This window comes from Erpetoichthys calabaricus, chromosome 17 (assembly GCF_900747795.2).
Source record: "Erpetoichthys calabaricus chromosome 17, fErpCal1.3, whole genome shotgun sequence".
NCBI classification, from domain to species: Eukaryota; Metazoa; Chordata; class Cladistia; order Polypteriformes; family Polypteridae; genus Erpetoichthys; species Erpetoichthys calabaricus.
The window spans coordinates 9230050-9243940 of NC_041410.2; the positions used below are offsets into that span (position 1 = coordinate 9230050).

At 43.4% G+C, this 13891-nt stretch overlaps 1 protein-coding gene across 1 annotated transcript in view; it reads left to right on the forward strand.

The window, feature by feature from the left end:
- Positions 1–524: 524 nt before the first annotated feature.
- The window catches only part of lmx1al (LIM homeobox transcription factor 1, alpha-like), a 136146-nt gene continuing 122779 nt past the window's right edge, over positions 525–13891 (forward strand). The window contains exons 1-2 of the mRNA XM_028823571.2: positions 525–656; positions 750–930. Coding sequence (XP_028679404.1) covers positions 599–656; positions 750–930 — 239 coding nt within the window. The 5' untranslated portion in view covers positions 525–598. The remainder of the gene's footprint in view (positions 657–749; positions 931–13891) is intronic.

A 13891-nucleotide genomic window follows, 5' to 3' on the forward strand; every position in this document is an offset into this window, starting at 1 on the left:
AAAAATCTCTCCTTCATGGATGTAGTCAGACCCTTCATTCAGTACTTTGGAGAAGCCCCTTTAGCTGCAATTCCAGCTTCGAGAGTTCTTGGTGAGTCTCTGCCAGCTCTGTTTAGTTTGCCTCACTTGAGGTGAGTGCCTGCCTGATGTAATCTAGCTTCTAATTAACACCACAGAGCAGAAAAAAGGAAAGACGTAACGGACTTGTACAAAAACAAGCAGGAGCACAAAAGCTATACATGCTAAACATAATGCACAAAAACACAAAAAGAGAAGCAAATTCTACAAAAATAGAAACGTTACAGTGAAGAAAGTGAAGGGCCAAATTGATGGAGTCTTCTTTTCCAAACAAAGCAGAAGAGCTGGCGATCTTATCATACATCCAGGCCTCCTCAATATGTGGCCTTTAGAGTTTAGCACGGAAATCCCCTCACCCTTCTATTCCAATAGATTCAAATAACATTTTCGCCTTTTACGTAATTTGGTCCACTGTTATACTTGCACCTCTCATTTTGCCCGTTTTGTCATTTTTGCTGACCATCAGTTATTTCTTTGCCCGTCTGATTTAGATTGGTGTCCTGGCCCCATCCCGGACGGAATGAAAACAGAGGAGACTCGATCGTGCCTGCAGCAAGCTCCATCAGCTTTGGCTTACGGTAAGAAAAACGCATCAGTTCCTCCCCGATTCCCTCACCATTCTCCCCTTTCTTATCTTTGTCTGTCTCATCAACCTTCTGCTCCATTTCCAGGATTGGAAGGGCGTGAAGTCTGCGCTGGTTGTGACAACCCCATTGCTGACCGCTTCCTGCTGCGAGTCAACGAACGCTCCTGGCACGAGGGTTGCGTGAAGTGCACGGTGTGTCTGCAAGCCCTCTCTGGCACCTGCTACTGCCGGAACCGACTGCTCTACTGCAAACACGACTACGAGAAGTAAGTCCTCGTCACTTTGACCTGCTTACACTGCACTGAGTGCTGCTCTTGGTGGGGATGAGTTGGTTCAGGGTAGGCGTCTCTGCTGGCTCAACAGAATTTTGGCATATGTGCATTTTCTTGTTTTCAAGTACCAAAGTTAAGGTACTATCAGAATGCAAACTGATGTTATTCTGCAGTTTTGACCCTGTTAGAGGGTCCTATTCATTCATGGATGGGGCGTTGTGATTTATGGATGAATTTACCAGCTTATCGCGGTGGAGGGTTTTGTCTATCCCAAAGATCCTAGAAGTTGTGTTGTCCAAGGTGGTCACCCCTGGTAGGGTCATCCAAGACAAACTGGTTCTAAGTGATGGACTAGACTAAGCGCGGTTCAACTAACTCTTGCAAAATATTTTATCAAGGACCCAGTAGCCTCATTTGCAAAAAGGAAACTGGGGCCCTGCCTTGGAGCCAGACCTGGAGTGGTGCTGGTCGACGAGTGCCTGGCTATTGGGCCATTACCAATTGGCTGTAGCCGGAAAGGGGCAGCATGGGGCCACCACCTCTGGGAGGAGTCTTAAGGGTTGGGGCAGCAGATGAAGTCAAGTGCCTTGGCAGACTGATCATCAGATATAAAAACTGACTGTAAGGGACATGGAATATGACCTCTCTGGTAGGGAAAAAACCCGAGCTAGTGCAAAAGGGGGAGAAAAGGAGCCATTTGAGGTGGTTCTGATTTGGGTGCATCCTGTTCGCTTCCAGGTCTTATGGGCATTTCCAGCTAGGAGAAGACCTTGGGGAAGACACAGAATCCAATTGGAGGAGGTGGCACGTCTGGGTATCTTTGCTCAGACTGCTGCCCCCACAATTCAGATCCAGATAAGTGTCAGAAAATGGATGGATGGAAGGAGGGTCCAAATGTCTTACAAATCCTAGTATCTCAAAATTGAAATTACACCCTTGTTGTAAATCACAATTCATGTTGGGGTCATATAAAGTAGCCGAGATGGCCTCTAATAAAGAACATCCGCATCTCTGAACATGTAATTTCTATCAATTGTACTGTTCAAAACTAAATGTAAATGTTTCAGTTGGCTGACAAAATTACAAATTTAAATTATTGAATCTCCTGCCAATAACGTTAATACATTAATAAAGAATCCAAACAGGTGGCCATATTTGGGACCAGATTCTATCAGAATTTTCAGATTTCTAAATGTGAGCCATGTGTAGCAAAGTTAAAAACCAAGAGGTCCTTTATTTAAGTCAAGCATTAGAATTAAAAAGTGAAATGATGTCCATATTACCATTATGAGTTAAGAATTTCCTCCAAAGCAAAAAAGGGTGAAACCTCCAAAAAGAAGTTAGGGAGCAGGCCCAGCAGAAGATCTCTGTTCTCAGCCAGGTCCCAAATAATACCTGTTGGCTTCGCTCGGAGCAGGCCTCAAAAATGGGTAGCTAGCAAAAGACTATAAATATCTTAAGATCAGTTCACAAATTCCCACAATAGATAGATAGATAGATAGATAGATAGATAGATAGATAGATAGATAGATAGATAGATAGATAGATAGATAGATAGATAGATAGATAGATAGATAGATAGATAGATAGATAGATAGATAGATAGATACTTTATTAATCCCAAGGGGAAATTCACATACTCCAGCAGCAGCATACTGATACAAAAAAAAACAATATTAAAGTGTCCTTCAACATCTGCAATAAGATGCTGCAGATGTTCTATCAGAGGGTTGTGGCGAGCGCCCTCTTCTACGCAGTGGTGTGCTGGGGAGGCAGCATAAAGAAGAGGGACGCCTCACGTCTGGACAAACTGGTGAGGAAGGCAGGCTCTATTGTAGGGACGAAGCTGGACAGTTTGATATCTGTGGCAGAGCGACGGGCGCTGAGCAGACTCCTGTCAATCATGGAGAATCCACTGCATCCACTGAACAGGATCATCTCCAGACAGAGGAGCAGCTTCAGTGACAGACTGCTGTCACCGTCCTGCTCCACTGACAGACTGAGGAGATCGTTCCTCCACCACACTATGCGACTCTTCAAAATAAGAAGGGTGACCATAAACCTCTGGCTTGTTTGAACAGGGCAAACAATGAGTCTTTTTTAAAATAAATGATTTATTTACCAAAAATAGAAAAATGCAAGGCAAAATTTGAAAGCATGAACAAGGGCACAAAAGGAGTTGCCTACAGGCCATGTCTCATTACACGACTATTCCAGCGATTTATTGTCACAGCCTTCATTTATGCAATCTTAGCGAGTTGGAGGCAGTACCATCCTGTGAAATTGTTTGCCTAATGTGATATGCCCAGTGATTCACTCCGACTAGTCTGTGACTCACTCTGACAAAATCAAACAGGTTTAGTAGTCTTTAATCATGGACTGCGCTCGGTGTTCATGACAGCTGACAACCAATAAATAATCATGTGGAAGTGCCATTCATATAATGCATTGAGGATGAATAAGGAACGCAGGTGTTTTGGACCTCACAAACTGAAGGGGAGCTCATCTTTCTGTTTTGTGTACCATGATCACGTTGTTCCTGTTAACCCTTCGTACAGCATCGGTTCCATAAGGCAGCGTGTTATTGGCTGTCACATAAAGGGGCGAGCACGACTGTGCTGGAAGGTCAGCACTCAGTTGTTAAATGTGACATGCCCAACGATTTTCAGTCATGTAAATCGACATGGTCCAGCAACAAGATGAGCAACTGCAGTTGGGAAGTCTGACATACCCAATGACTCGAAGTCACATAATGTGATGTTGGCTTAAAAGGTAATCTATACTAATAAAAGGCAAAGCCCTCACTCACTGACTCATTCATCACTAATTCTCCAACTTTCCGTGTAGGTAGAAGGCTGAAATTTGGCAGGCTCATTCCGTACAGCTTACTTACAAAAGTTAAGCAGGTTTCATTTCGAAATTCTACGCGTAACGGTCATAACTGAATCCTACTTACGTACATATATACGTCCATAGCCTGCAACTCGGTCACCGTGTGAGGCGGCGTTGGGTCCTGTGTCCCCCGGCCTTCCACGTAGTTGGCTGCCTGCCTATTTTACACGTTTGGAGAACCGCCAATGCCTCTTAAACATCTAAGATTCACAGGTGACGATTTGAGTAGTGGACACTTTGATGTTTATGAATGTTTCAACTCTCAAAAGCTGGATGCGAAGTTATCGATGAAACCGTTTGTATGCTTACAACGCTTGACAGATGCCAAATGTCACTTCAACACAACAAGTCCTGCAGATACTAACGTAATTGAAACAAACCGTGAAACTCACGCCGATTATGACAGCAGCAATCCAAGCTGTGAGAAAACAGTAAAAAGGAGACGTGTCAGATGTCGTGGTACATTTTCTGATGCAGCTAGACGGAAACAACTTTGTGATGCTGCCGCCAAATACTCGTAGGCAAATCCACAAGTTAATAGAGCTTCTGTTTCTAGGTATGATCCCAATAATAAAAAGCGGCTCATACGAAAACAACAGGTTTGGCTCAAAAAAGCCGATTGTGGATTTGCGTACAGTCACTGAAACTTTGTAACGGCACGAGACTTCAGGTCACGTGTCTGCAAAAGAACCTAATTGAGGCAACTATTTTTACTGGCGGTGGCTCAGGGGAGAGAGTTTTTATTCCTCGCATCCCTGTTATACCCGCTGATCTCCCATTTCAATTCAAACGCCTCCAATTTCCAGTAAGGCTCTGCTTCGCAATTACAATTAATAAGTCTCAGGGACAGACCCCTACAAAAGGTTGGCATTGATTTGAGGCAAGATTGCTTTTCACATGGCCAACTATACGCTGCATGCTCAACAGTAAGCTCAGCGCACAGCTTGGTCATATTACAACCGGAGGGCCGAACTGACAATGTGGTATATTTTCCCTCAGTTCTGCGGTGGGTTGGCACCCTGCCTGGGATTGGTTCCTGCCTTGTGCCCTATGTTGGCTGGGATTGGCTCCAGCAGACCCCTGTGACCCTGTGTTCGGATTCAGTGGGTTGGATAATGGATGGATGGATGGATTTCCCTCAGTTTAAAAAGGTTTACTTTTCTTACTAATAACAATTTTAAGGCAGTACTTCACCGCTGCGAAGCGCGGGTATTTTGCTAGTCCTAAATAAACTAGTCCAGAAAAGCAGAATACTATAAATGAAAGCTAAAAGTCACAAAAACTAGACAAACCACCAAGACCAGTGACTCATAAATGAAACAACAAATAATTCCAACTTCTAAGGTCTTCTCAACTCACTTATAAAGCCAGAAGGAGGACCCAGGATTGATAACGTCAGGGTGGTCCCGCCTCCTTGGGCACTAACCACAAAACACAGAGAACATAAGAACATTTTTAAAGGACAGTACTGTCATCGTTCAGCTAGGGTTCCTCCTCCTCTGGCTGTGGTTCAGATCTTGATTTTATGTCCTTTTCGTTCATTTTTTAATTCTTTTATTTAGATTAGATTAGAACATAAGAGCATAAGAAATTTCACAAATGAAAGGTGACCATTCAGCCTATCAAGCCTATTTGCTTAGCTAATAGCTGAGCTGTTTCAACATCTCATCCAGATTTTTCTTAAAGGTTACCAAGATTTCTGCTTCAACTCCATCTCTCAGTAGTTTGTTCCAGAGTCCTCTTTGCGTAAAGAAATGCTTCCTAGTTAATACTGTCTGTGTTTATTTGTATTTGTTTTTTGTTTTTCATGTTGTCTATGTAGGGCGGCACGGTGGCGCAGTGGGTAGCGCTGCTGCCTCGTAGTTGGGAGACCTGGGGACCTGGGTTCGCTTCCCGGGTCCTCCCTGCGTGGAGTTTGCATGTTCTCCCCGTGTCTGCGTGGGTTTCCTCCCACAGTCCAAAGACATGCAGGTTAGGTGGATTGGCGATTCTAAATTGGCCCTAGTGTGTGCTTGGTGTGTGGGTGTGTTTGTGTGTGTCCTGCAGTGGGTTGGCACCCTGCCCGGGATTGGTTCCTGCCTTGTGCCTTGTGTTGGCTGGGATTGGCTCCAGCAGACCCCCGTGACCCTGTGTTCGGATTCAGCGGGTCAGAAAATGGATGGATGGATGTTGTCTATGTATCAGTGCCTTGGTTATGTCCCATTTGTCCAATTATGTCACCGCCAGGATCTGCCCTCTGCTCTATAAGTCCAGAGGGTCTCTCACACTCTGCATGTGTACCTTCTATACAAAGTCCATAAAAAATAACCCGAGGTTAAACTAGGCCCATGAATATCGACATGTCAGTAAAACTGTCATTTGAGTGATTTGATTTGGAGTAGAATTACAGATGTGCACTGGTAATAGTTAGTTTATCCAGTACATAAAGTAAAATAAAGAACTGCCGATCAGGGCTGTCTTAATGCATGGGCACACCGAGCAGTTGCCCATGGGCCCCATGCTAATCTACGTATGTTGTGACTTGCTAAGTGGTTGTGTAGGTAGAGGCCCCAGTGCACTTTAATGCTGTTAAGATGGCCCTGCTGCCGGTACTCCTTGTTGGTGAAATTAGACTCTTTATACAAAGACTTAGTACCACTCTAGTTGTACAGACCAAACGTCAGAAGATCTGAGGATGTGCCAGTTTTCAGGGTGTGGCAGGGGGGTGACTGAACAGGATGCGGGTACTGTATATATAAAGGTGTGGCACTTTCAGTAGCTGTGAACAACTGGTCTTCGCCTGATTGAGTGTTTACTGTTAAGACATACGTTGAATCCACGTCTGTAACAGAAGAACAAAGAAGGTCTCACATTACATTCAATGTGTCTCATTGAGGAGGAATTCCAACTTCTAACACTGTTCTAAAGTATTTCACTACATTTCAATCTAATGGTGGTGTAAAGCAGCGTTTCTCAAGCTGGGTCGTGGGCTGCTGTCAGTGGGTCACAGATTGCTGTTGTTCATAATGGTAATGGGTTGTGAGTAAGTTACCACCAGTGGCGTAGCTCGAGTTCGTGCCACTCGGGGCGCCCTCCAATGTATCTGAATATGTTAACCTATTTAAATAGAAAATTAAAATGACGTATAGAGAAAAATTAAGATACATTTTGCATAGATTTATTTATATACAGAGAAACAGCAATATTTTTTCACATATAATTATTTATAAGCATCAACTAGACAAGAATATAGTAGAGACGCACTGATAAGCCGTGTTCTGATTATTAGTTTAACATAATTACGCTGCGAAAACCAGAACCGGTGTGGTGTACAAGTGATAGGTGGGGATGAGCAAGAACGCATTTGGATTGTTAACGAAACGAAATTATACATTAGTTGTTTATCTTCCTAGAAATTATTATCGGTGTAATGTTTCTGTTTATTTTTGTTATTGCCTCATAAATTTCAACTGCCGTGTCTGATGCCATCACAGAAGGACCGTCTGAAAATGATTTTTGAAGCATTTGTGGGTGAAAATCAAAGAATTTGACTTATTTTCATTCATGAGTGATATTTTTCCGAACCCTGCTGCTTACACGTGACGTGTTCTGAGCCTTTTGGCCAATAATGCCGCCCCCAAATATGTACTGCCCGGGGCGGACCGCCCCCTCCGCCCGCCCCTAGCTACGCCACTGGTTGCCACTATCATGCCCGATTACCCCCCGCACTCTGACTGTCACACTCAATTCACCAAGGGGGACCAACCCTACCCTCATTAAGACGATTGCGTTTAACATACCAAGGGGGACACTGTGACGATTGTGCCCAACTGACCAAAGGGGAACCAATCGTGAGTTGCAAAGACACTTACATGGGGAAAATATGTGAGAAAGGTCATCAGAAAGGTTGAGAAATACTGGTATAAAGGATATTTTTTGACGACTCATTGAGAGCTACAAGAATGGCAGAAAATACCATAAGAGTAATGACATGTTCACAATACTACAAAACGAAAATGAAAACGACCTTTGTCCATACTAGTGTTTTCTCATTGATTACAAAAGAATCTCCGTTCACACTAAAACTACTGAAAATGCATTTGACGTAGATGCGCACTTACACTGGGCATACGCGCATTGGAAAAATCCTTGAAGGGTTGGTAACACTACCTGCCACAGGGTTTATAGCAAAACTTTCTCAACCAGTAAATTATTTGCCTTTTGCACATAGATGTGGCATTCTGACTGTACAAAATGTAATTTGGAATCATACAGAGAAGCAACGCAAGCGCCATGCAAATCAACTCCTCTGTATCCGCTATACTGGAACGTGGTTTTCTTCTGTGAAGGGTGACCAATCAGGAAATGAGACGTGGTAAGAAGTAGGATCCAATCAGGGAAAGGCTACTGTGATTGGATGGACAGACCACATATAGTAAACGTTATTGACTGTTCTACCTGCCTCGCACTCTCCATCTTGCACTGTGTTTTTATTGCTCTTTAATTAATATTGTTTTTATCAGTATGCTGCTGCTGGAGTATGTGGATTTCACTTTGGGGATTAATAAAGTATCTATCTATCTATCTATCTATCTATCTATCTATCTATCTATCTATCTATCTATCTATCTATCTATCTATCTATCTATCTATCTATCTAAATAGTCTGCAAAGAGTATTGGGACATCAGCCGTGCGACCCCCTGTTTCTCAAGTTTTCTCAACTTTCTCATATACTCAGACTAACAAAATACCCGCACTTCACAGCGGAGAAGTTGTGAGTTAAAGAAGTTATGAAAAAGAAAAGGAAACATTTTCAAAATAACGTAACATGATTGTCAATGTAATTGTCGTAGGCTTATTTTAGTACGGAGAGTGAATTTGATGATTGTAAAGAGTTTAATTTACAAATTTGTAAATTTGTAAATGTTATATATGAGAAATGCATGTTTTTAGGCAGGGAGCCAACCACGTGGTAGGTGCTCGGACAGCGGCCGTGCGGAAAAAGGAAGGGGGACCGGGGCCGGCCCTTGTGTGTCTCTGCCATGAAATAAATCGTCTGTTAACGGAAATAAGGAATGAAACTGCCAGAAGGAGAGGTCAGTTCCAAAAGTTCCTTACGGCATAATGGTGAGAACCACCAAAAAGAAGACGTTATTTTCGAAAGTTCGTTATGGGACACGGCTCGAAATGAAACATACTTTAACGTTTGTAAGTACAGTGTAAAGGATGAGCATGGGAAATCTGGGCTTCCTACGTATTTTGGAAGGTGCACAAATAGTGAGGAGGGGTTTCCCCATCTATATATACAGTTTAGGGGGTACACCCGTTTCCCCCCCTTGGGTGTTGCAATATGACATGAAACATACCTAACTTTTGTAAGTACACTGCAAGGAATGAGCACGCAAAATTTCAGGTTCCCACTTATATGGAAACTGGGAGAATTAGTGATGAGTCAGTGAGGGCTTTGCCTTTTATATGTAGAGATATGGGGATGGATATTTGAGGAGTAAACTGCAAGACAATGATTATATTTTTATATTATATACAGTAAAGAACCATCAACAACAAATCAAATCAAATTAATAATATATTGAATAATTATTATAAAAGTAAAGTTAAACAAATCGGACTCTGCAGTTGCATGAATAAAAAAATACCACTTCCGGTTAATGGAAATAGCTCAAACGTTGATAGAAATCTACGTTTGTACTTAATACTTGTATGCAAAATTTGGTTGACCGAAGTGAAAGCGTACTCAAGTTATTGTGGTTACACCCACACACACAGAGAGAGACAGCCAGAGACACACAGACATAATTCCAAAAATGGTATTTTCAGACTCAGGGAGGTCTAAAATGTCGAGACTTAAACACTGAGATTCATCAAAATCTTGATGTTCAATTTTTGGACGATTACAATACTTTTCCCTAAGAGAAGTAAATTAGACTCAGGGAGGACTTAAACACCGAGATTCATCAAAATCTTGATGTTGAATTTTTGGACGATTACAATACTTTTCCCTAAGAGAAAGTAAATTAGACTCAGGGAGGACTTAAACACCGAGATTCATCAAAATCTTGAGATCTAATTTTTGGACAATTACAATACCTTCCCTAAGAGAAAGTAAGTTAGACTCAGGGAGGACTTAAACATTGAGATTCATCAACATCTTGAGATCGAATTTTTGGACGATTACAATACTTTCCCTAAGAGAAAGTAAGTTAGACTCAGGGAGGACTTAAACATTGAGATTCATCAACATCTTGAGATCGAATTTTTGGACGATTACAATACTTTCCCTAAGAGAAAGTAAATTAGACTCGGGGAGGACTTAAACATCGAGATTCATCAAAATCTTGAGATCGAATTTTTGGACGATTACAATACCTTCCCTAAGAGAAAGTAAGTTAGACTCAGGGAGGACTTAAACATTGAGATTCATCAAAATCTTGAGATCAAATTTTTGGACGATTAGAATACTTTCCCTAAGATAAAGTAAATTAGACTCAGGGAGGACTTAAACATCGAGATTCATCAAAATCTTGAGGTTGAATTTTTGGACGATTACAATACTTTCCCTACACAGAAAGTAAAAAGTCGTCCGGTATTTGTCAAAGTCTTAAAGTCTCTGTCCGTAATAAGATTGAGTTCACATGGGAGCTCTGTCCTCTGTGAAGTTCTGCTCAGAGTGAGACGCCACCTTTCAGCAACCATCTGAATTTGTGGTGTCTGACCAGAAAGGGGCGAGGTCTGCTCTGGGCAGCGTGGGTGTGGTTAGTCGGCCTCCCTGGATGTCTTCTAGGAACTGAAGGGAAAATAGAAGATACAGTTAGCGACAGCGCACTCTCTCGCCCCAGAGTGGTATTGTTTAGCTTAACTGATCTAGCAAGATGATCTCCTGGTAATAAGGACAAACAAATCAGAGTGTAATTAGAGTCTGCGTTTTCCAAAACTCTCTGTTTTCACCCATCCACAATGCAAGAATCATTTTCAAAAGTCTCCATTTCAGAGTTATAAAAACTCTGCAGTATTGTGGACAAAAGGTGAAAACTGAGACTAAAGTTTACGTTTTTTAAAACTGAAGAAGAGTGGGTGTAGGCTAAGACAGGAGGTGCCCTCGACATTCAGCGTTAAACATTGCACGATGGATTAAGAAGGCTACATTGGTTGATATATTTTTGACTGCTGAATTTCATCTCTAATGCCATCCAGCCATTCATACTATCCTTTCAACTATCGTCATGCCACACACCAAAATGCTATTTAAACAATAGAAGGAACAGTCAAAAACAATTCCCAAACCTGGATGGCATCAACCTCTTTTCCTAACTTGCCACCAAATTAAATCAGGTACATGGCCACTTCTTGTGAAATTGCACATGTAAAGAAGCATCGAGTCTGGGTGTTCCTTGAGCATCAGCATCAGTAAATACAAAGCTAAAGGGGGCACAGACTGAAAATACGGGTAACGTGGAGACATTATTCATCTGTAAACAAAAAAATGTTAGGATGTTACAGCGCAGATCAAAACTTTTTATTTTATTATCCACACTTGCTGACTGGAGATTTATTAATGTAGGAGTTATGAACAAAAACGAATAAAATAAGAATTTATGGGAAGCTCCCACAAGCTTGTAGTGGTGGTGGTGGCGGGGGCGTCAGCGGTAACCTGAATTGGCCATCCGCAGCCTCACAGATCAGAGAGTTTTCCCTCCCCTCGTGCCATCACTCGGGGCAGAGACTTCAAAGGCACTCTGGTCTGAGGGATGCGCCCATTATTCTCTATGGCGTGGCTGGCATCTGAGTAGCTTCCTCCCACAGCTGCCAACAAGCTCAGCAAGAAGAACTCTGAGCTGATAGCGAGGCGCTGTTTGAGAACCCCGCATGCACAGGAGGATGTGACCCTCGTCTCAGCCTGGACGAAGAATCCCATTGATGTCCTCATCCCAATGGTGAGAACCCACAAAACGAGAAGGTCATGTTCAGGCACACATATACCGAACATGCAGGGTGTGGTGGTGGTCAGCGCGACTCTGTCACAGCCCCAGAATTCCTGGTTCAAATCCCAGCCCAGTCACTTTCTGTGGAGTGTTTTAGTCTTTCCAGTTTCTGCATGGGTGGTTATTCTGTTATTCCAGTTTTCCAGTGAGGTAAAATGGTGAATTTAAGGTGGACTGGTATGAGATTGGGACCCCAGGTCTGTTTTGACCCTGCACTGGATCAGGCAGCTTATAAAATGGATAGATGGTGCAAGAGGTAGCCCGGCCACAGACAGACACGACAACGCAGTGTCCACAACACACACGTTTATTCCCAACAATATTTACAATTATTTACAGTTCACAGTCCTTGGTTCTTCTGACTGCCTCCACTCCTGCCACACAAGCTCCGTCCTTCTTCCACCTGACTGCAGCTCTCAGAATGGAGTGAGGCGGCCCCTTTTATCCCGTCCCTTATGTGCTCCAGGTGCCTGGCAATGAACTTCTGGCAGCACTCCACAGTGTGGTGGAAGTGCTGCCCTTGCACCCAGAAGCATAAACCATCCCTGGTCTGTCAGCACTTCCTGGTGTCCCGGAAGTGGTGTCCCCCAGGGATCTAGGACCGACATGGTGCCCAGGGAAAAGAAGTGCCGCTCTCCCGGTTCCTCCTTCCTCCAGGCGTCCTGGCGGGGCAGGGTTCCTGGCCGTCTATCACAATGGTTACACTGAATGCCTCCATACATGAATTGCATTGTGTTGTATTGTTGGCTCAAACACTGGAAGCAGAGGGATAGGAGTTTGGTGATGTTCAAAGTGCTGTCCAGCAGGGGTCAGTGCTGAGGCCACTACCCTCTTTAATATACATTAATGATTTGGACAAAAATATAAAGAACAAGCTGGTGATGTTTGCAGATGATACAACACAGGGTGGAAGGGCAGATGCTGGAGAATCAGCTGAATCATTTCAGAGGAACTTGGACAGCATGCAGGTTTGAGCAGATATGTGGCAAGATGAAGTTGAATGTCAGTAAATGTAAAGTATGACAGATAGGAAATGAAAATGTGAGGTCTGACCACACAAGGGGAGGTCTGAAACTTGAAATTACACCTTATGAAAAGGATTTAGGAATCGTAGTGGACTCGACATAATCAACTGCAGGACAGTGGACGGGTACTGTTGGTTTGACTTTGTGTTGCTCATGGAGTCCCGAATGAGGCGCATTACCTGCATTGTGAGGGAGCGTCAGTTACGGCACTACGGCCATGTGGTGCGTTTCCCCGAGGGTGATCCGGCTCGTAAGATCCTCATTGTTGGAGACCCAAGGGGCTGGACAAGACCAAGCGGTCGCCCACGTTAACACCTGGCTGTGGCAGATAGAGGGTCATTTCTGGAGGGTAGGACTGGACTGCGTGTCTGCCTGGGGGGTTGTCAACCGGGATCCCGAGTTGTTCTGACATGTAGTGGGTGCGGCAACTCACTGTACCAGTGCATGCTCCCCAACTTGACTTGACTTGACTTGACTTGGACAGTGGACAGAAGTGATCAAGAAGGCTAATGGAGTGTTAGGTTATATAGCGAGCGCCCCTGAGGTGTGGAGTACAAGTCAAAGAAGGTTATGCTGAACTTGTATAACATACTAGTGAGGCCTCATCTGGAGTACCCTGTGCAGGTTTGGTTTTCATGTTACAAAAAAGACACAGTGGCACTAGAGAAAGTCTGGAGGCTGATTAGAGGACTGAGAGGTCTGAGCTCTGAGGAGAGACTGAAAGAGCTGAAACCAACAGAGGTTAAGAGACGCCATGACTGAAATGTTTAAAATTATGAAGGGAACTGGTACCGTGGAGACCAGCTGTTATTTTAAAATCAATCCTTCAACAAGGGCACAGAGCCATGGTTGAAAACTGGTTAAGGACAGACTTCACATCAATGTTAGAAAGTTCTTCAGAAAACAACCGCAGACACGCAAAATAAGTGACCGTGCAGATGGTAGGACTTTAGAGACCTTCAGCTCTTGACTTGATGCTATTTTGGAGTCTTCCGGTGAATAGGATGGATGAGTCTGTTAGTCCAAATGGCCTGTTCTTAATCACAATTGTTCTAAT